Below are 20,676 nucleotides of genomic sequence, written 5' to 3' on the forward strand. Positions count from 1 at the left end.
AGAAACATACTGCTAAGTTTTCAAAGATGTAGAAATTTTCTAGCTGTGATTTTGTCACTGATCTCTAGCTTCTTTTCTTTATAGTCAGAAAAAAATATTCTGTATGATTTCAATTCCCATTTTTTGGAAAATCTTTCAGATTTGTATATTTACAGTCAATCTTGATGAAGTGTTCTACGAGCATGTGAAAACCAAATGTATCATTCTGCAGTCGTTGGGGACAGTGTTCTATGTACGTATCAGCGAGACTAAACGTGTTCGTTGTGTTGTTCAATTCTGCTAGACTCTCTGATTGTTAGTTTTTGGCTGATTCTAACAGTTACTAAAGGAGTGAGTTAAAATCTCCCACCAAGACTGTGGATTCGTTTATTTCTCTTTTAGTTCTGTGAATTTGGCTTACATATTTCCAGGCTAGGTATTTAGTAATACAAATTTAGAATCATTCTATCTTTCAGGTAGATTAACCTTTTAAATCCGTTTGAAACATGCTTCATTATCTCTAGTTAGTGCTTCTTTCCTTAAAGTCTCCTTTGTCCAGTATCGGTGCAGCTTTGCCCCCTTCTTTCGTTAGTATTTGCACTACTTTCCTTTCACCTTTCCTGAATACATGTGTGTGTTTCACGTATATGTGTGTATTCATTCTTGTACATAAAAGCAACATATTGTTGAGCCAGCTGGCAAGTGAGGTCTTCAATTTGGAGTAGTTAAGTCATTTACATTGAATGTAATTACTACGAACTTTGGTTTGAATCTGTCATCACACATTTTGATTTCTACTTGTTCTGTGTTCTTCTGTGTTCTCTTTCTTGCTTCTTTTGGAGTAAGTTTTTAAAATCCATTATTCATCTCTCCCTCTATTAGTGTGTTGCAGTCTTTTACTAGTCTTTGTTCCCTCTCACCACTTCCAGGATAATGGGAGGGCCTCAGAACACTCTGCCGTCACTACCTCCCTCCTGTCCTGAAGGCTGCTATTGTCATGTATATTCATCTGACATAGATTTTAAATTCCACAAGGCATTACTGTTTTATACAGACAGTATGCATTTATACTTTATAACATATTTATACTACTTTTTGCTTTCTTTCCTTCTTGTGTCTCTTGGTGTTCATCTGAAATCATTTTCCTTCTGCCTGAAAAACTAAGTATTTCTTTTACTGGGAATCTACGGAGATAAGTACTCAGTTTTTGTTTGTTTAAAAATGTCTATTTCACCATCACTTATTAAAATCCATAAATAAAAAATTAATGTCTTATTACATTCTTACAGTATTTTTTCAGCTGAAACACTTGGGGAATATATAATAGTAGAATTAATTCTCAGAGCAGCCATGGGACATGGGAAGAGCAGATAATATCCTACTTTAAAGATACGGAAGTGAAAGAGAATCTGCCTTACTCTGAACATCAAAGAAAAGAGACCTGACTGACATCTTAGAGAATGTGGGTGTGTTTTGACCACTTGGAATTGTAAACTGAACAGTAAATTTTAGAGGTTCACGGAAAAGGCCATAAGACCAGTTTAGCAAGTATATGAATCCAGGGCAATAAATATAAATGTCCTCTCTTGAGGCAAAAACAAAAAATTATTTGGATGTGCTTGCTTTTGCTCTTGGAGAGTATTTCACTACTTATAGAATTTTAATTCACTTTTAGCTCTCTGAAGAGCTCTTAAGATTGTCTTCTGGATTCTACTGCTTCTGTTGAGAATCAGTGCTCACTCCCGCTGCTTTTACCTTGAAGAGCTTTCTCTCTGCCACCTGTAAGATTCTGTCTGGTTCTCAGCAGGTGCCTATGGTACACACAGGTGTGGTTCTCTTTATATTTAGCCTGCTTGGGTTGTGTAATGTTTGACTCCATGGCTTATCTTTCATCAGTTTTGGAAGATTCTTGGCGATTACCTCTAACTATACCTTTGGCTCCATTTTCCCCTCTCCTTCTGGGACTCCAGTTACACATATATCAAACTCTTTTCATTGTGTCCCACAAGTCTTACACTCTTTCCTCTGTTTTTATTTTTCCTTTTGTCTCTGCTTCCATTAGTTATTTCCTTCTGACCTATCTTCCAGTTCACTAATTCTGACTATCTTCCAATTATCATTGTCTAATCTGTTCGATTCATATACTGAATTCATAATTTCAGATATTGTATTTTTAAATTCTAGAGCTTCCATTTGGTTTTTTATAATGTCCAGTTCTTAGTTGAAACGTCCCATGTTAGGGCGCCTGGGTGGCTCAGATGGTTAAGCGTCTGCCTTCGGCTCAGGTCATGATCCCAGGGTCCTGGGATCGAGCCCCGCATCGGGCTCCCTGCTTGACGGGAGGCCTGCTTCTCCCTCTCCCGCTCCCCCTGCTTGTGCTCCTGCTCTCGCTATCTCTCTGTCAAATAAATAAATAAAATCTTTAGAAAAAAAAAAAAAACTTCCCACGTTGTTCTTCTACCTTTGACTATCTATAATAAAGTTAAAGTCAGTATCTGATAACTGAGTACCTTGTAGTTTTTACTATGTTTTAAAAATACGTATTAGTGGAGTGCCTGGGTGGCTCAGTCAATTAAGTGTCCAACTCTTGATTTCAGCTCAGGTCATGATCTCAGGGCTGTGAGACGGAGCCCCTTGTTGGGCTCCATGCTGGGTGTGGAGCCTGCTTGAGATTCTCTCTCTCCCTCTGCCCCTCCCCACCCCTTCCCGCTCGTACTCTCTCTTAAAAAAAAAAAAAAGAAGTATTAGTTATGTTCAGTATCTTAATATTAGCACTGTTAGATTTTTAGAGCTGTTAAATTTTTAAACTCAGGGCTGGTTTATATTAAACTAATGGTCTACTAAATCATGAACCTCTTCCTTCTAATTCTTGTTATTAAGTCAATGCATTATTCTTGCTTCCCCAACTGCACTCTATTTTCTTTGAAGGTAAAGTCTGTCTTATGCTTCCTCTGTATACCCCCTAAAATTCCTGGCATTCTACCCAAGCACAAATTAAACATCTGATCAACATCTGCCACAGATTGAGAAAGGCCAATAATTAAATATAAAAGTTTGGAGTTTCTTAAATGTGTGGAGAAGGTTCAAAAGGAAATCAGGTGTAGAATGTGTAGAATAGACACTTTTAAAGTCAGATGAGTGGAGATATTTGTATCTGACTGTTACATCTTTGTGGGAAGCTGAAAAGGAGGCAGGAACTGCATATTGCTATAGAACATAAGAGCCATTTTAAAATGTAAAGAAGAATTGGTAAAATTTTTTACTTAGGTAAATATCAAACAAATTGGAATGTATGTATGTCAAGTGACAGATGACAAGATCAAGATCAAAGAACTACCTATTTTATTAATAAAAGGTCACTCTAGCCATAGCCAGGATCAAGCTAGTTTATTTCTTAGAGAAAAGAGTTAAGCAGGAGGACACTGGAGCCCAGTAAACTAAAGCTGAGGAACTGAGTTCAACTGCAACTATGGAAGTGACAAGGAATCAAGCCATTTAAAATAAAAGGTCAAAACTAAAAAAGCAATAGATATAACCTTTCATTGATTACATACAAGGTATTGATCATGCATGTAGTCATAAAATGTTAAATTTATAAATTGACAAGAGAATGAAATGTGAGAAATAGCTAGGTTAGTAAGGAGTCCAGGGCAGGATGGAAAACTTTTCATGGTTGTACTTAAAAGGGGGTGGAGGGTGGTGAGAATGAAGGGACAGTAAATCTCAGGACTGTGAAAGAACCAACTTAAAGATTCAATATGCTTCCTATCAAAATCAGTGAATACAAGGGCACCTGGGTGGCTAGGTCGTTAAGCGTCTGCCTTCGGCTCGGGTCATGATCCCAGGGTCCTGGGATCGAGCCCATCCCTCTCCCACTCCCCCTGCTTGTGTTCCCTCTCTCGCTGTGTCTCTCTCTATCAAATAAATAAATAAAATCTTTTTTAAAAAATCAGTGAATACAGAATAAATACACAGATATAAGACAGATATAAGGACTTATTCTTTGATCAGATTACAATGAACAGAGTCATGGCCTCTACCAAAGATAATACTGTGAAGTCAAACATGAAACAAAGTCTCAAATGGCACTTGAGGGGTATGGCAAGTTTATGATCTTCAACCTGCTCTAAATTCATCCTTTTCCTGAATTAGTTTTCAAATATATCCAACAGAAAAAATAAACTATTCTAAATTTACAAGGTTTGAAACATATGATGCGTATAATCCTAGATGTAACACAAAGGCTAAAATTAAGAACCTGGTAAACATTAAAATTACTATTCTTTCTACAATTTTGGACCTAGTAAAGCACCTGCAATGAAGCTGAATTGCTGTACCTCGCTAGAATGTTAATGATATTTCATTAAGAATCTCAGAATAAAGGGTATAGTAATGCAAAGAATGGTGAATTAGTTTCATTCAATTTTTATGTAACAACACGAGGAAGGCCAACAAAACAAAGAAAGACAGAGGTGCCAAGAGGTATTATAGAGCATCATTCAATAAACATAATGAAGTTTTGAAGACAAACCACAAAGGAATCTGGTTAAGATAAAGAAAAGGTCAAGACTAACCACTAGAAGGCAGTAGCAAGCTATGAGAAAGGAGGCCCTTGTCTTACACTACCATTCTCTAACACCCCTGCTGTGGTAATGCTGGTATCTCTAAGAGGGTATTTGAAAAGCTCTCCAAAAAAATTAGTACTTAATTGTAATAGAGGCCCATCTGATTAGTTTTAAATTAATTCTGAAAATCAAAACAACTTTTTTTGCCTATGAAACTACAGCAAAATTTTAAAACTCTCTCTCACACACACACACACACACACACACCCATGCCAGGGTCAGAAGTGTGGGGAAATGAATACTTTCACATTAGTGGGAATATAAACTGGTGTAGACTTTTGAGAAACAAAACCTTTTGACCTATTTGGAATCTAGCACAAGGACATTCACTGGCAGCATTGCTTGTCACAATAAAAAAACTTGAGATAATCCAGATGACTATCAACAGGGAAACAGTTAAATAAAAATCCGTATTATGGAACATTAAGCAATATTTCTAAAAAATAAGGTAGATCTATATTTTGATATGGAAGGACTTCTACACCACATAATATGTGAAAAGAACGATTGCAGAATGTAAATATACACATAAATACACACTCATATACAATGTTTGCAAAATTACACAGAAAAAAAGGATGAATATTAACTGTTGGGGAAGAGCTCAAATGAGGTTAAGAAGGGACACTGAAATTTTATTAAATTTATTTCTAAACTATTCTAACTTTTTCAACAAGCATACATTACTCAATTACTTGTATAATTTGAGTAAATGCAAGACAGAAAGCATTAAATTTAACATGACCATATTTGCTGTAGGAAAAGAATACAATTCACAATGAAGAAAACCAAAATTACGAGCCCTTACAAAGATAAAACTGTATTTTAAAGCTACTGCTAATCTCAATAAAGGGTAATCTTATGCAAACAATTTTTAAAGGCCAATAGAAAATAGGGAGAGGTTAGGAGTATTTAAAAGATGACTGGGCAGCTCAGTTGGTTAAGCCTCTGCCTTCAGCTCAGGTCATGATCCCAGGGTCGTGGGATTGAATCCCACATCGGGCTCCCTGCTCATTGAGGAGCCTGCTTCTCCCTCTCCCATTCCCCCTGCTCATGCACTCTCTCCTTTCTCTCAAATAAATAAAATCTTGGGGCGCCTGGGTGGCTCAGTCGGTGAGGCATCTGCCTTCGCTCAGGTCATGACGCCAGGGTCCTGGGATCGAGTCCCCACGTCGGGCTCCCTGCTCCACGGGGAGTCTGCTTCTCCCTCTGCTCCCCTGCTTGTGCTCTCTTTCACACACATAAATATTTTTTTTAAAAAATCTTAAAAAAAAAAAAAAAGGAGTATTTAAAGGTGACTAAATATACATTTAGGTTCCATAGCTACAATGATGAACAACCATCCTCTGATTCCAAACACTTCCACAGAGAGAGAGAAAAAAAAGGAAGGGAGACAGGCAGGGAGGGAATTCTGAATAAAAAGGAACTAATTAGAACCTATAGATTCCTTGCCTCCACTTAAAAACAGGAATTTGGACATTATGAAATATGCCTTAGGACATATAATGGCAGATTTCATCACTCCTAAATTCACTGAGCTCTTAAGAATATTATAAATACCAACACACTAATAAATTATCTATTAGTTACATTTGGGAGCTTAATAATTTATATAAATTAATGAAATCACAGAAGTGAAAAAAAAAGCAGATCTGGGACAAGTCATATCTAACCCATTCCCTTTTATAAAAGGAATTACCTATTAATTTCTTTTAATGCTTCAAAAGATTACACAAACTTACTCCCAATCAGCTTTGGACATGTTACCAAAAGAATTCATTCATTCTTTGTTTTTTTTCTTTCTCCTTCCCTCCCTCCCTCTCTCTCTACCGTATTTCCCTTTATTTTATTCTTTAAACCCTATTTGTTTATTTTGTACCCCATCTAAGCACTGACCCTTCTCTTTCACTGGCCCAATAGCACAGCATCTAGGCATCTAATTCCTTACTTAGAATTAGGTCTTAAAATTGTCCAAACATATTGAATTTTGTAAAATATTTCCATAGGCTGGTAAGACTAATCAAAACCTTGCCTACTCTGATTTACCATGTAAAATGACAAATCCATCTCTTTGTAAGCGGTTTATAATAAAGTTTGGGGGAAGAAGGAGCTGGAACACTAATTTCCAAGGCTGATTTAAGGCATTTTATTGCACTAAACAGACAGACAAGACACCTTCAACAAATCTACATATACTCAGTAAGCTCCAAAGTGATTTGGAATATTGTTTTCTAAAGTCTCCTGGCAGTGAGAGGCCCTACGGGGAAAGTTGCTTGGCAACTGGAAGTCTTATTTACCAATAGGTAATTTAATATAAAGCCTTCTAAGTTATACACTGTGTGATCCATTATGTTGTTTGTTCTTACTGGTTATAACATTCTAAGGACAGTAAGCGTAGGTGGCTACTTAAGACAGTAACAAACTAATAGGAAAAAATAGAACACAAAGTTATACTTAAATGAGTCACTTTCTCCCCTGTTCTCTCCCCTCTATGCCATCCCCAAAGCAACTGTTTGGTTTTGTTCTTTGTGGTTTTTTGGGTTTTTTTTAAGCAAACATATTTTATTCCCCTCTCCTCCCCACCAAGTGTCAAAAGAAATTCAACCACCCTCCAGCTTCCAAAACTACAGAGAGAAATAAAAACATTATGAATTTAACTCAGATGGTTCAGGAACTATGGGCAAGAGCATCTGGATATAAAAGGATGATTTCGTGAAAAGAAGTCACCAGCAGGAAGGAAGGGTACGACAGAAAGGATACCGTCTGCGGATAGAAGGGGCTCCATCGTAACTGTTTGTTTAGCGTATGAAATGCTTAGACTGAAACATCAGTCAGGAAAAAAGCCAATTACTTAGGAAAGTTGTCCCCAAACCAAGGCAGCTACTGGAACACAATGAAGAGCTGTGAGCCAGGCTTGGACACTACGGCTTTTCCCTCCTTCCCTCTGCTGCAGAAAAACATCACATGCAGCGAATATTATCCCAGAAACCCTTGAAATTCAATACTAGATTATAAAATGCCGCAATTTTAAAATTTAATAATAAAAAAAATACTAGCCTGAATAGCTTGGAACTCTGCCCACTGCAATCACATAAGGAAATTGGCAAATGTTTCCATTTTTTAAAAGATGTTTATTCTTGCTTAACCAGCACTGATAATTTTTTCCCTTTGGTTTTCTTGTTCATCTGCAGCCATAAACGTCTACCCAAAAGAACCGCACCCAAGCCACCAAACTGTCCAAAACCAGGATGGATTAAAGTGTCTTTAGGAGCTGGCATTCTTGTTACTGTAATTACTTTTAATTAAACACTAATGTTCTCTCTAGAGAGTTTTACTCAGAACGATGCTTAACATCTCAAAGAGAGGAAAAATTACTGAATGGTGTAGTTGAGACAAGGTTCATTAAACGGACCTCTTTCAAAGAGGCTTCCCTTCACCATACATAAGTTCGGTAAATGAAATAATAAGATGGGGTCCTTTAACAAATAGAAGGAATTTGTATCTGCACTACCCTAGACAATTCTCACGTGAAAACAGGACTTGAAACTAAAATCCCATTTTAGGATGCAGAGAAATTAGGAAGACTGGGGAGTATAAATGCTCTCTTGGAGTAACTCCCGAAATTGCTCTTTAAGGATAATTATCACAAAAATCCACCCAGGCTGATTTTAGGCTACCAGAACCCAACAATAAACAAAAGATTCAGTAATAATTTAAATGAAGTTGTATCAATCTATTCCAAACCACCACAACCACACCATTCATTGTTTCTGAAGCACCGTTAACTCTCTGTCTAGCTCCCCCTTCGTGAAAACTATTCATTCAGTAAACACCGTGTCGTACAACTACCATATGCTAGGCACTGTCCCACTAGCTTGAACAGGAAAACAGCAATTTAAGGACTTACCCTGGTTTATCATCAAATCTCTAATCAACTTTGAAAGCCAGTTTTTAATACTTAATGGGAAGGTCTGGACTCCAAAATATTTATTTTAAATCACTGTTGTAACAGGATTTTTGGATTTATTTGGGGCTTTTTTGGTTTGTTTATCTCCGGTGGTAATCTAATCATTTGGGGTTTTTTGTTTTTGTTTTTTTTACCTTCGTTAGCCTCTGGCCTTGAGTTCTTGATATATGCAGAGAATTTGGCAAAGATGTCCATTCCGGCAGTATTTGATTCCGGGTGTTTTGGTGAAAGCTTCAAGTACCTAAGGGGGAAAAGTGAGAATGGATAATAGATCCTCCAAAGATGCATTAGTGTACGTTCTCTCCATCAACAAACCATTGTGCTAGCAGTTACTAGACATCTTTTAACAGTTACTACTCTAAGAAATGCCATCATCTGTTTTCTATGATATTTTTAAGATGTGTTTTTGTCCTTAGGAAACAAAGCTCTGCAGTGTTTTTGTTCGCATATTAATATTCTTGGCAACCAAAGGGCATCTGCACTCCACCTCCATTTTATAAATTAGGATGCTGCGGAAACAGTCTACTTGTTCAGAGGCATGTGCCAAGCCCATGGGCATCTTAGAAAGAGAAGTCTGGAGCAGCGCGGTCCAAAAGAACTTTCTGTAATGATGGAAATATTCTGTATCTGAATTTCCAATACAGTAGCCATTAGTGAAGTGTGGCTGGCTATCTGAATATGAATATCAATGAACCGGTGTTATATAAAGTTAAAAATTCACTTCCACCATCGCACTAGCCACATTTCAACTATCCAGCTTTCTCGAAACAGAAAAGCCAACCAGATCCTTGGTACGTGCCGTGCACCGAGGCACCCGGTGCGGCAGTACTACAGGACCTGGATGGCAGGGACAAGCGGGCACCTCGGTCATCCGCAGTAGTTTAAGGACAAAAACAGCAGGAAGCAGATCACTCACTTCGATCCCACACTTGGGATTTTCCAGAACCTCCCATGGACTAGATATTGTAAGGGTGGGACTGAGCGCCGGAACAATAAGAGGTTGGGAATTTTGCTAACAAGTGCTCTTACCAAGTTTATCTGCTTTGAAAACGGACATTCATGACACACAGCTTTTTGTTTTTTCAACCACACAAATGTGTATTTTATATATTTAAATTCCAAACACACATACTCAGTGTCTATTTCTTCCTCAGATTGGAAAATACATGTGAGAAGGTTCAGCTCCTCCCTCTTCCCTTCAGCAGAGAGCTACACCCACTGGGAGTCGGCTCCACAGGAATTCCGACCAGTAGCACCATTTTAGGGAAGACTCATCCGCTTCAAGGCCCTGTAAAATTTCACTGGAAACTGGGCTTGGTGCAGTTAAGACTTGGGGGGAAAAAAATCTTACATTAAACTAGTAATTTATATTTCTTCATATATTTTAGGGTGCTGTCTTGCCACTTCTTTAAAATTAAAAATGAAGGTGAGGTATTTTTAGGAAGAAATTGAGTTCCGTTGCCAGCTGTGGTGTAGTGTCTTGTTAGCTGTTTTATTCTTTTTTTTTTTTTTACATGTGCAATTCTGAATTCAAGGAGAGAGAGATCTAAAAAACTGGACATAAGAGATTATAAAATACCTACTGAATACATATATGCTCAATTTATCTTCCCTTTTAATAACTCCCAATTTTTAAGCTTAAAGATTTCTCTTGTAAACAAAAATATTTACATAATGAATTTTTCAGTGAACAATTATAGTAAATGAATTTCATGAGGTTATATATTATGTATACTATATTAATAATATATAGTTATACGTATATATATATATTTTTTTTCTTTTTTCCTCTTAACTACAGAAAACTTTATCCTTTTTTTTTTCCCCCTGCCTGGGCTAAAAGAGTTAATTCCAGGTTCAACATCCCTGAATTCCCCTTGACTATAAAAACAACCAGCCTCCAGTTTAAATGTTTTTACTGCTTGTAATACAGTAACTTCATTGACTCATTCCAAACAAAAAATAGCACAAGGAACGTAAGTGTCTCTTCAATACATCTATGTCTTCCTCTAGCCAAGTTTCCAAAATTCTTCTTCTTTTCCCCAGCCAATATTTAGCTGTACCTACTTTTTCTAATGAAGTAAGGCTTGAAGGAAGGATTAAACTGGAGATCACTGATACATTCATTGTTCACATATATTCATTTAGTCTAACTATTAAGGGTCTACCCTATGTCAGCCATTACACTAAGTGCAGAGGTTGTACACTTAGATGAGCATATGGAAGCATATTTACTAGAGACCTATTTTAATGAACAGGTAAGAATGAAGAAGGATTTGCAATTGGCATAACCTTATCCATCTGAAAACAGATGCTATTACAATTCTTAAAAACAAAACAAAAAACAAACCACTGTTCTTTAAAGCAGGTTAAACAGGCCCTATTCTTCTCCAAGACAAACCATTACACTCGTACTATTAATTTAATGCATACAATACTAGAACTACAAGAGACCATTCACCTCAAACTCTCATTTTGCCTAAAAGGAAATTATATTCCAGAAAGCTTATATACTTGGGCCCCCAAAATCCCTAGACTAGTTAAAAGTATTGCCAAACTACAACACAGGTTTCCTGTCCCCAAATCAAGTGCTGTTTTTGTTTTACTACAGATCAGGTTCTCTCTGAAAGATAAATCAAATTCAAACCAAGAGGTCCTCAATCAGTTGCCAGCTTATTTTGCATTCCCCCAAACACTGGATTTTAATAATTCATCATTATTCACTTTCCCAAATAGCCTGATAAAGCAAAACTTCTCAATGACTGAGAGCCTCGTTTCAACATTTGACAAAAGGCAGGCAAATAATCAATAAAAGGGCATGTGTCAACAACATCGTGGGCACGAGCACCCAGGGCGTGCAGACTTCCAGATCTGTCCTTTATTCTGTATTACATCACAGACTATTAATGCTAAGACCTAGCTAAGAATATTTCCATCCTTTTAGGAAAGATCTCAGACATTTTCTTCCTCATGTGAATGTAAGAATAAAGTCTGATTACACAACCCATTAAGTTACCCTTGTAAATTCAACTTTCATCGTATTTCTCACTTAAAAAAAAAAAAAAAAAGGCTTACTAACACTTTATAGATCTCTTCTCCAAAACTGTCTAACTTCCCCTACCCTTCTATCCTTTCATCAGTAAGTGAGCCACGCACACAGGTCTGCTTCAGTTAAAAATCAAAGTTTCAAAGCTTTTTTTGGGCAAAGTACTCCCTCCATTCAAGCAAGGGGAATTAAATATATATGTATAAATACTTTCCCCAGAGGAGAAGATAAAGTTTCTTCTTTCTATGTATACTGGTCACACAAACCAGCAAAAGTTCCTTGCTTTAAGCTCTTCACTGCTCTCTAGATTCTGAACAACTCTGGAACAAGCAGTTGCCTGTATTTATCTTTGTTTGTCATGACTGAATCAGAAGTGCTCTCACAAAAACACTCTGTTCTCGGTATCATCAAATGCCAAAAACATGTTATTAGAAATGCTAGATTCTGGTCTGCTAGCTTGTGCAACTCCTCTGCCTTTTCTCTTCATCCAGTCTAGAAACAAGGCTCTCAATCAGGGTGTGAGGAGGATCAGCAGGAGTTAAGGACCCGAAGACCTCCTTGTCCTCGAGGGGAGAGGGAGAGAGCCAGGATGGCCCCTGAATGCCCTAGAACACAGGAAAGGGAAAGGAATGCCCATGGCGGTCCTGGAAAGAACTTCCTCCTGCTATTCCTCTGGACAGAGGCTCTGCTGTCCCTCAGCATATCACATCAGGGGCTGCAGAGGCCAGTCAGGGGAAGGCACTCCCAATCTAAACATGCTGTTCCAGTGCACAGAAATAAAAACTCATCCGGGGGCGCCTGGGTGGCTCAGTCGGTTAAGCGTTTGACTCTTGATTTTGGCTCAGGCCTCGAACTCAAGGTGTTGAGATTGAGCCCTGAGTCAGGCTCTGTGCTCAGTGGGGAGTCTGCTTGAGATTCTCTCTCTCTGCCCCTCCCCCCCACACTTGCACACGCACATAGGCATGCACTCTCAAAAAAAAAAAAAGAAAGAAAGAAAGAAAAACTCATCAGAAGTTAAGCCTCACCTATTTCTTAAAAAGGATTCATTAAATTTAGTTTGACAGCCCCCTTCAGTCCCACTTGCTCATCACAGGAAACTCTCTTTGATTTCTCTCCTGCCTTTCCTCCAAGCTTGAGCCAGCCTGCAACTTTACACTCACTAAAGCACAATCCCAATTAAAGACTTACATGTCACCTCTTTTGTGAAAGTCAAACTCAACAAAATGAAAAAGAGAAGGAGGAAAATAGAAGAGACATGGGTTTTTGAAGTCCTATAGGCCTGGCTTTGAAGTACGCCAGCTCCGTCACCAGTAACTATAAAACCAGGACAAGTTATTTAGATTCCTCGTCTTCAGTTTCTCCACAAAGTCTTGGAGAGGAGTGAGATAATCCACAAAATAATCCACAATGTACAGTGCATAGCACATAATTAGCACTTGAATGTTAGTTAATAACAGCAGAGGCATCTGCAACATCAAAAATACTCCCTTCTATAAACAAAGTGAAATTTTAAAACTTTATTTAGAAACTCTCTTCAGAATATAAACTACAACAGAAAAACAAGGAAAATAATGGAAATAGGGATGGGGATTAAAGAGCACACTTAGCATGATAAAATAAAATAAAATAAAATAAAATAAAATAAAATAAAATTTAAAAAAAGCACAAGGAAAATACCCTTAGAGAGAATTTAGCACACTGTGAACCCTTTAGAACTGAAAGATCTCCAAGTTTTAAATTAAATTATTTAAACTGAAAGAAAAGACCATCTCTGGTTAGAGTATCTCTATGAATATGCCCAAACAAAATCAAGCTGAAATTTCTATACATAAAAAGCAAAGTGAAAATGTTTATTTTGGGAGTGCCTGACTGGCTCAGTTGGTGGAGCGTGCAACTCTTGATCTCAGGGTTGTAAGTTTGAGCTCCACAGTGGGTATAGAGATTACTTAAAAATAAAATATTAAAAAAAAAGAAGGAAGAAAATGTTCATTTTCAAGGTCCAATTAAGAAAGCTATGATATGTCTTATAGAGGCTGCAAGAAACCAGAATATTTTGATATTAGTTCTACCATTATCTTCATGTCCATTACCTCTGAGAAAAACAGCAAGAAGGAATAATTACAATTGTTCCTACAGTTGAAGAAAGCCTGGAATGCCCATCGTTCTTTCATTCACCTGTGAGATGCCACTTTTTGTAAATTAAAGCTGAATCCAAGTGTTCTCTCTTTTTTAAAGCCTTTCCTGGTTCCACTCACTTTCCCTCACCACCACCACGACCTCTCCATCCATACTGGACTGTGTTTCCTGAGGATAGGAATGATGTTTTATTCACTACCTTATTCGTAAGGCTTTGTTGCCTAGTAACTGCAGAACAAATGAATGAGTGAACTCTGAGTAACCGATTATTTTAGAACTCTCTGACCCAATAATCCCATTCCTGGGAAATTTATCTGGATATGGAGAGTAAAAGTCAAATCAACTAGCAAGAAAGGCTTGGGCCAGAAGAAAAACATTTCAGTTTTCAGGATAATGAAGCCAGAAAAGCCTAAAGCAATCCGAAACGCACTGAACCTATGCCAAGATTACAGTATGATGCAAAACTGCACATTTGTAATTCAGGTAACTGTCATTATAGTCCATCTATCCCTCACCTGTACCTCACGTTATTGGAAATAGTTGAGTACCTTAAAATCATTAACTATGTGGACTAATGTGCAGGACCTGGGAATCTAGAACACTTCAGAGAAATACATAAAGAAAACCTGAATCCCAAGGACACAGTCTAAAAAGTCAATTCCCTTGGGTGATAGCTTCAGACAATTACCTTTAAAATGGCCTGATAAGAAACCCCCCAGCAACCTGCTTAGAGATTCTGGCTGGGTTCAGTCTGAACCTGTCTCTCCTCATCCCTTCTCTTCCCTAAACTTCTCTCTCAGTTTGGGACCAATTCCCCTCAAATAATCAGTCTTTCCTAACCTAGCGCCCACGTCCCAAACCTACTTTCAATGTATACTCTATAGCTTAATCACATTCCTACCTATGCTCATTGGCCTAGCCAGAAGGCAGTTCTGACATCTGTGTAGCATTAATTATAGCATTAATTATAATGAATGAAGAGAAGCCCTAATCACTGCAACTTAATGCTGAATGAATTTAACTCCAGTATCATCCAGAGAAAGATCTTTAAAGGCCAGAAAAGACCAAGCTTTAAAGAGATGGCAATATTTTCATGCATATTTTCCTTGATACTCACTTGGGAGGGCATAAGACTTCTTCAAGAAATTCTTCAATCTTATTTACATCCGTTTTGACTTCATTGTTGAAAGTTATAAATGGTGGGTGGGTCCCAGGAGCCAAGTTCTGCAGGTCTGCAGGCTTCCTGTTAGGCAAAACAGTCAAAATTGGGTCATTTTTAACTCTGGGAAGGCAACAATACTTTAAATACTCAGAGTGGTTTTAAATGTTTACATATATAAAAATGAGTAAGAATTAGTATTTTGGGGGGCGCCAAGGTGGCTCGGTCAGTTAAGCATCTGACTCTTGATTTCAGCTCAGGTCATGATCTCAGGGTTGTGAGATGGAGCCCCACATCGGGCTCCATGCTGGGCGTGGAGCCTGCTCCAGCTCGCACTTGCTCTCGAAAGAAAAAAGAGAAGAGAAGAGAAGAGAAGAGAAGAGAAGAGAAGAGAAGAGAAGAGAAGAGAAGAGAAAAGAGAAGTAGTATTTTTTTCCACTATTTAAACAGTTGCAATACTATTCTATGGAGAAGCAAACCTTCCCAAAGCACAAAATTCATGATAAGAAAATCAGGAATCTCTGATTCTAACCAAAAGACAAAGTCCCCCATTCTTATTCCAAGTTCACCTGAAGTGCTTATTAGAAATGGTGGTAGAATTGAAAGGAAACAGTCTCTAGTCTCAACTCTAGCACCAACTCATTGTGTAAAGATGAGTAAACCATAACTTCTCTAGGTCTTCCTCTTTTTTTTTTTTTTAATAAGGAATAAGAGCCGCTGATTCCTACAGTCCTAACCATGAGATTCCAAATTCAGCTGCTACCAATTTTCCATTTTCCTAGAAGTCCACACTCAACAAGGAAAAAGATCACCAGTCAAAATGACTTCAGTATATAAAACAGAGCATAACCAAAGGTAAGACACAACACAGAAAGGGCAAAATATTACAGTGAATAAGAAAGGCTCAAATACATATTAGATTAAGAATTTTGTGCAAATTCATTAAAAAGCCATCAAGTCAAACAGATAGGAGCCAAAAGAAATTGATACACAATAGATAAAATAAATGAACACACAGAAAAATGTAAAAAAAAAAAAAATTACCAAAGAAATTCAAGTGTAAACTATGATGACATCTCTCTCCTATTAATTAGGAAAAACTGAAAATACACAGAACAGTGATAAAGATGGTGAAAGTGGATACTTACAACTACTAATAGCATGGAACATTGGTACCACTCTATTAAAAAGCAAAATGGCTCACCTAAGCCCATCAGTGAATCCTAGGATCAATAATAATGACCAGATAGCATATATCCTAATGATAAAATACAAAGCATACATCACCATCTATGAAATATTCTTACCAAAGAAGTTTAACCTGAATCTAGAATCAAGCCTCTTAAGGCAGCTGTGTCTCAAAGTATGATCTAGGGGACCCTTTCACCGGGTGGTCCATGAAGTCAAAACCATTCTCATAATACTAAGACATCACTTACTTTTTCCACCCTCATTCTCTCATGCCTGTATAGTAGAGTTTTCCATAGGCTACTTGTTGTGTGGTATTACAAAGTGTTGTATACAGAGACAGACATGAGAATCTGTCTTCTATTAAGACAGACATATGAGATGTGCCAAAATGTAAAACAACACCACTCTTCTAATTTTGTTTTGGAAAATATAGTTTTAATTAAAAACATATTTCTGTGATAACAAATAATAGGTTCACGATTGTTCTAACTAGTAAATATGTTTTAATTTCTCAGCTTTAATTTCTAATACAGTAAAGTTGATAGATATAACCCACATAACTGAAAGCTCTTTGAGGTCCTCAATAATTTAAGAGTATAAAGGAGTTCTGAGACCAAAAAGTTCATTTACAAGAAACTTGAGGAGATGCAGGACAAAGTTAAATGATACCACAAAGAAGCAATCAGCCAATACAGAATTCGGGACACTCTACAGTTCAACAGAATGGATTTCTAGTCAATGGCATGAGGGAAAAAAGGCAAAAATGGTGGCTGGAAGGGACTGTTGTAGATTAAGAAAAATTTAAGAGACATAACAACCACATATAATGAGTAGAATTTGTTTGGATCGTGACTTGAACAAACCAGGCAAAGAAAAAAAGATATTTTGGAGATAACTAGGGAGATCGGATCGTATGCTGGGGACTAGACATGACAACGGCAGGGTGGTTGGGTAAGAAAATGTAAGTACTGTTTGGAGATATACAGTGAAGTATGGAGGGTTGAAATGACAGGATTCCCGGGATTTGCTTTAAAACATAACAGGAGGGATAAAAAGAAGAAAAAAAGGGACAAAGCAAATGGGTAAAATCTCAATAACGGAGTTGAAGTTAGGGGGAAGTTTATTCTATTCTTGTGTATGTTTGAAAACTTTCATAATTAAAAAGATAAACTTTAAAAAACTTAAAACTTAAAAAAAGCACTATAAAATTGCTTCAAAGAACTTTTCCCCTACCTATTATTATAGCCCTTCCTTCATTCCCTAACATAAATGCACAGAATTTGAACAAAGGATATCTCTAAGTGTATCATGAAGATGAAATACTTTGTCACTGAAAAGAATTTTTTAAAATAGAGTGTACCTCAAAATCTCTACTCATCCCAGCTTATCAATTTTCCCTGGTCTTACACATATTCCTTCACGGTCCCTCTCCCTTTTTTTCTCCCTCCACTCCATTCAGGTTTGGAAAGTGTTTCATCTATGACTACATTCCAAAAATACAAAGGCTTATTAATTATCTGATCATTCCAAATTTTCTAGCTCAGACCCCCCAAGCTCTAGAGCCCATCTCCCTCCCAAACCAAAGAAAAATAAGACATGTTTTCTATCAACTTGTATTAAGAACCTAAGCTCTAACAGAGGACTTTTAAAAGTCAAAATCTGATTTGATGTTCAATTCTGATTCCTCTCCTGAGCAGACTTTGTCTGAGAAGGTAAAGTTGAGCACAAAATGACGGGAAAACATGAAAGCTGAGTAAGTCTTCCAGATCCACGTGTATTTAAACAGTGATGTACACATGAGACTCTTGGAACTCATGTAAGTACTCGACTCCAGGTCAGAACTAGTCCATTTCTAGGTTTCATTTCTTTGGTTTGTTTGGTTAGTCCTTTTTACTTCTCACCCTGACCACATGTTCTTTGATCACTAACAAGTCCAACAGGTCCCAGACCGTGCCATCTTTGGTCTTCAAGTCCCCCTCACGTTCCCACTCACAGCTCACAGATGTTCCCAGTTACACTTTATTTCCTCCTCAACTCACGAAGACCTTGTACATAACCAAGGGTCCAGAAACCCTAACAGTTCAGGGTGCATAAATTTATTTTCAAGTTTTAACATTTTAAAGTTAAAGCCGGGGGGCACCTGGGTGGCTCAGTTGGTTAAGCATCTGATTCTTGGTTTCAGCTCTGGTCATGACTCGGGTCATGGGATGGAGCCTCGCGTCAGGCTCCGAGCTCAGTGGGCAGTCTGCTGGAGATTCTCTCTCTCTGGCCCTCCCCCTGCCACTGTCACTCTCTCTAATAAATAAATCTTAAAAAAAATAAATAAATAAGACTTTTCTCATTCCAAAGTTATAAAACATACCCATCAACATTTTTATGACTAACAGTCCATTAATGCCTAAATGTACAGTAATAACATACATCTGTATGTTTTACAAATAATTTTTTCATGAACAAGGTAGAGTTATTAAAGGGGAAGAAAGGATAGACGCTTTACAATAACCCATGGGGGGAGGGCAGCAAAATAAGTAACAGCTATTCTATAATAAATTATGACAGCTTTTAGCTCTCCAAATAAAAATGGGGAGGGATAGAGTTGACATGGTAGAGAAGAAAGAGCCAAAGACTGAATAAAAAGGACCTGGTTAAAGTCCCAAATTGGATAGTTCTGCCATCCACCAGCTATGTGACAAAGGAAATCACAACCTCTCCGGATTTCCCGCTCTGTGCTGCGATATAAGACCTGCTTTGCCCGTGAAGATCAAATAAGGCGTGTGAACATGAGCTAAACCAAAGTGTGCGGATGAGAACCACGCCTGCTTTCAGGATCACATTAACAAAGCATTGTGCAGGAGATGAGACTGGCAGTTTTAAACTCTACTTGAGGTCTGATGGTTCAAAACTCGTTATCTAGCATTAACTGACTGGTAATAAGAAATCTGATTAACAGAGGCTTGTAAATTGGGTGCCTGGGTGGCTCAGTCAGTTAAGCGTCTGCCTTCAGCTCGGGTCATGATCCCGGAGTCCCAGGATCAAGTCCCATATTGGGCTCTCTGCTCAGCAGGGAGTCTGCTTCTCCCTCAGACCCTCCCCCATCTCGTGCTTTCTCTCTCACTCTCTCTCAAATAAATAAAATCTTTAAAAAAAAAAAAAAAAGAGTCTTATAAGTAAAGTGAAACCAAGCATATGATTACCAATTTTCTACTAATATCAGTGACTAGTGAATATTCCATTTTGTTTCTACTGAAAAGCTGTATCGATTTTTAAAAAGCAAAGGTGATGAAACTGTGTTCTAGGATTAAGTGTTGAGATGAAGGGCAACCATGCTGGGTCCTTACTCCAAGTGAAAGTAGATCCCAGAAGAAACTTGGGTGCATCTGAATGGATTAGCAGACTTCAAAATAAATGTTCAAGTTGCAAGCACTGAGGTGACTTAAGCTGTATCTATCGAGTCATCAGCCAAGCAGAATCTCACCTGGCACTCCTAAGGCCTCAGGTGTTTTGTTTGACCCACAAAGGCTCATTTTACAGATGCTGCATAGAAACTTAACATTTCAGAAAGTGCAGTAGGGCAGAAATGAAACTGAACAGACAGGCAATGGCTAAAACTGTCAGGACATCTTTGGTTTATTTCATAAAAGCCCTTCAATAAATACTCAATGAGTCATTCAAACTCATTTCCTTAAGTGACACCTAGAAAAAGCAAAGTGCATATAATTCATGCCATGAGATAAGAGCACAAATACTCTTCAATGTTTGGGGGTTTTCTTATTTTTAATGTTACTTATCTGAGTAGTCTTTATTTATTTATTTATTGTCAGAGTGGATGAAAAAAGATTCTTTTGCTTCTGGTTGAAGGAAAGGAAATAAAGAGAAACCAACTAATACAAGAGACAGAGAGGGAAAGGAGGACTAGGAGAAACCTCATGGGACCTAATACTTTAAGCAACTTAAGTGGCTTAACTTCAATTAAAGTTTAATTCAGTACACTTGCAACAATTGGAGAACACTGGGCTGGTGGCTCAGCTCCAGCTGCTTCTTATAAAAGGAGTACAGTATAGCCATAGGACCCTGGAGCGGGGTCTTAAAGATGACCTATTTTGTAACTAGCTGACTCCACTAAATGGAGGGAAAAAATACTATGTAGAACTTATATATATATATTTTTAAAGATATTTATTTATTTGACAGAGACAAAGCGAAAGAGGGAACACAAGCAGGGGGAGTGGGAGAGGGAGAAGCAGGCTTCCCGCTGAGCAGAGAGCCCAATGTAGGGCTCGATCCCAGGACCCAGGGACCATGACCTAAGCCGAAGGCAGACGCTTAATGACTGAGCCACCCAGGCACCCGAACTTATATTTTTTTAAAAGATTTTATTTATTTATTTATTTGAGAGAGAAAGAGAGTGTGTGTATGTGTACACGGTGGGGGCCGTGGGGAATGGGAGAGATAATCTCAAGTCTGCTTAGCATGGAGCCCCACATGGGCTTCATACTGGGCTCAAGCTCACAAGATTGAGATCATGACCTGAGCCAAAACTAAGAGTCAGATGCTCAACAGACTGAACCACCCA

At 37.9% G+C, this 20,676-nt stretch overlaps 1 protein-coding gene across 1 annotated transcript in view; it reads right to left on the reverse strand.

Moving 5' to 3' along the window:
- The window catches only part of CLIC4 (chloride intracellular channel 4), a 70,445-nt gene that overhangs the window by 9,090 nt on the left and 40,679 nt on the right, over positions 1-20,676 (reverse strand). Inside the window, exons 3-4 of the mRNA XM_036088994.2 lie at positions 14,871-14,996; positions 8,706-8,812 (exon numbers count right to left, since the gene is read on the reverse strand). Of these exons, the coding sequence (XP_035944887.1) occupies positions 8,706-8,812; positions 14,871-14,996 (233 nt within the window). The remainder of the gene's footprint in view (positions 1-8,705; positions 8,813-14,870; positions 14,997-20,676) is intronic.

This window comes from Halichoerus grypus, chromosome 5 (genome assembly GCF_964656455.1).
Source record: "Halichoerus grypus chromosome 5, mHalGry1.hap1.1, whole genome shotgun sequence".
NCBI classification, from domain to species: Eukaryota; Metazoa; Chordata; class Mammalia; order Carnivora; family Phocidae; genus Halichoerus; species Halichoerus grypus.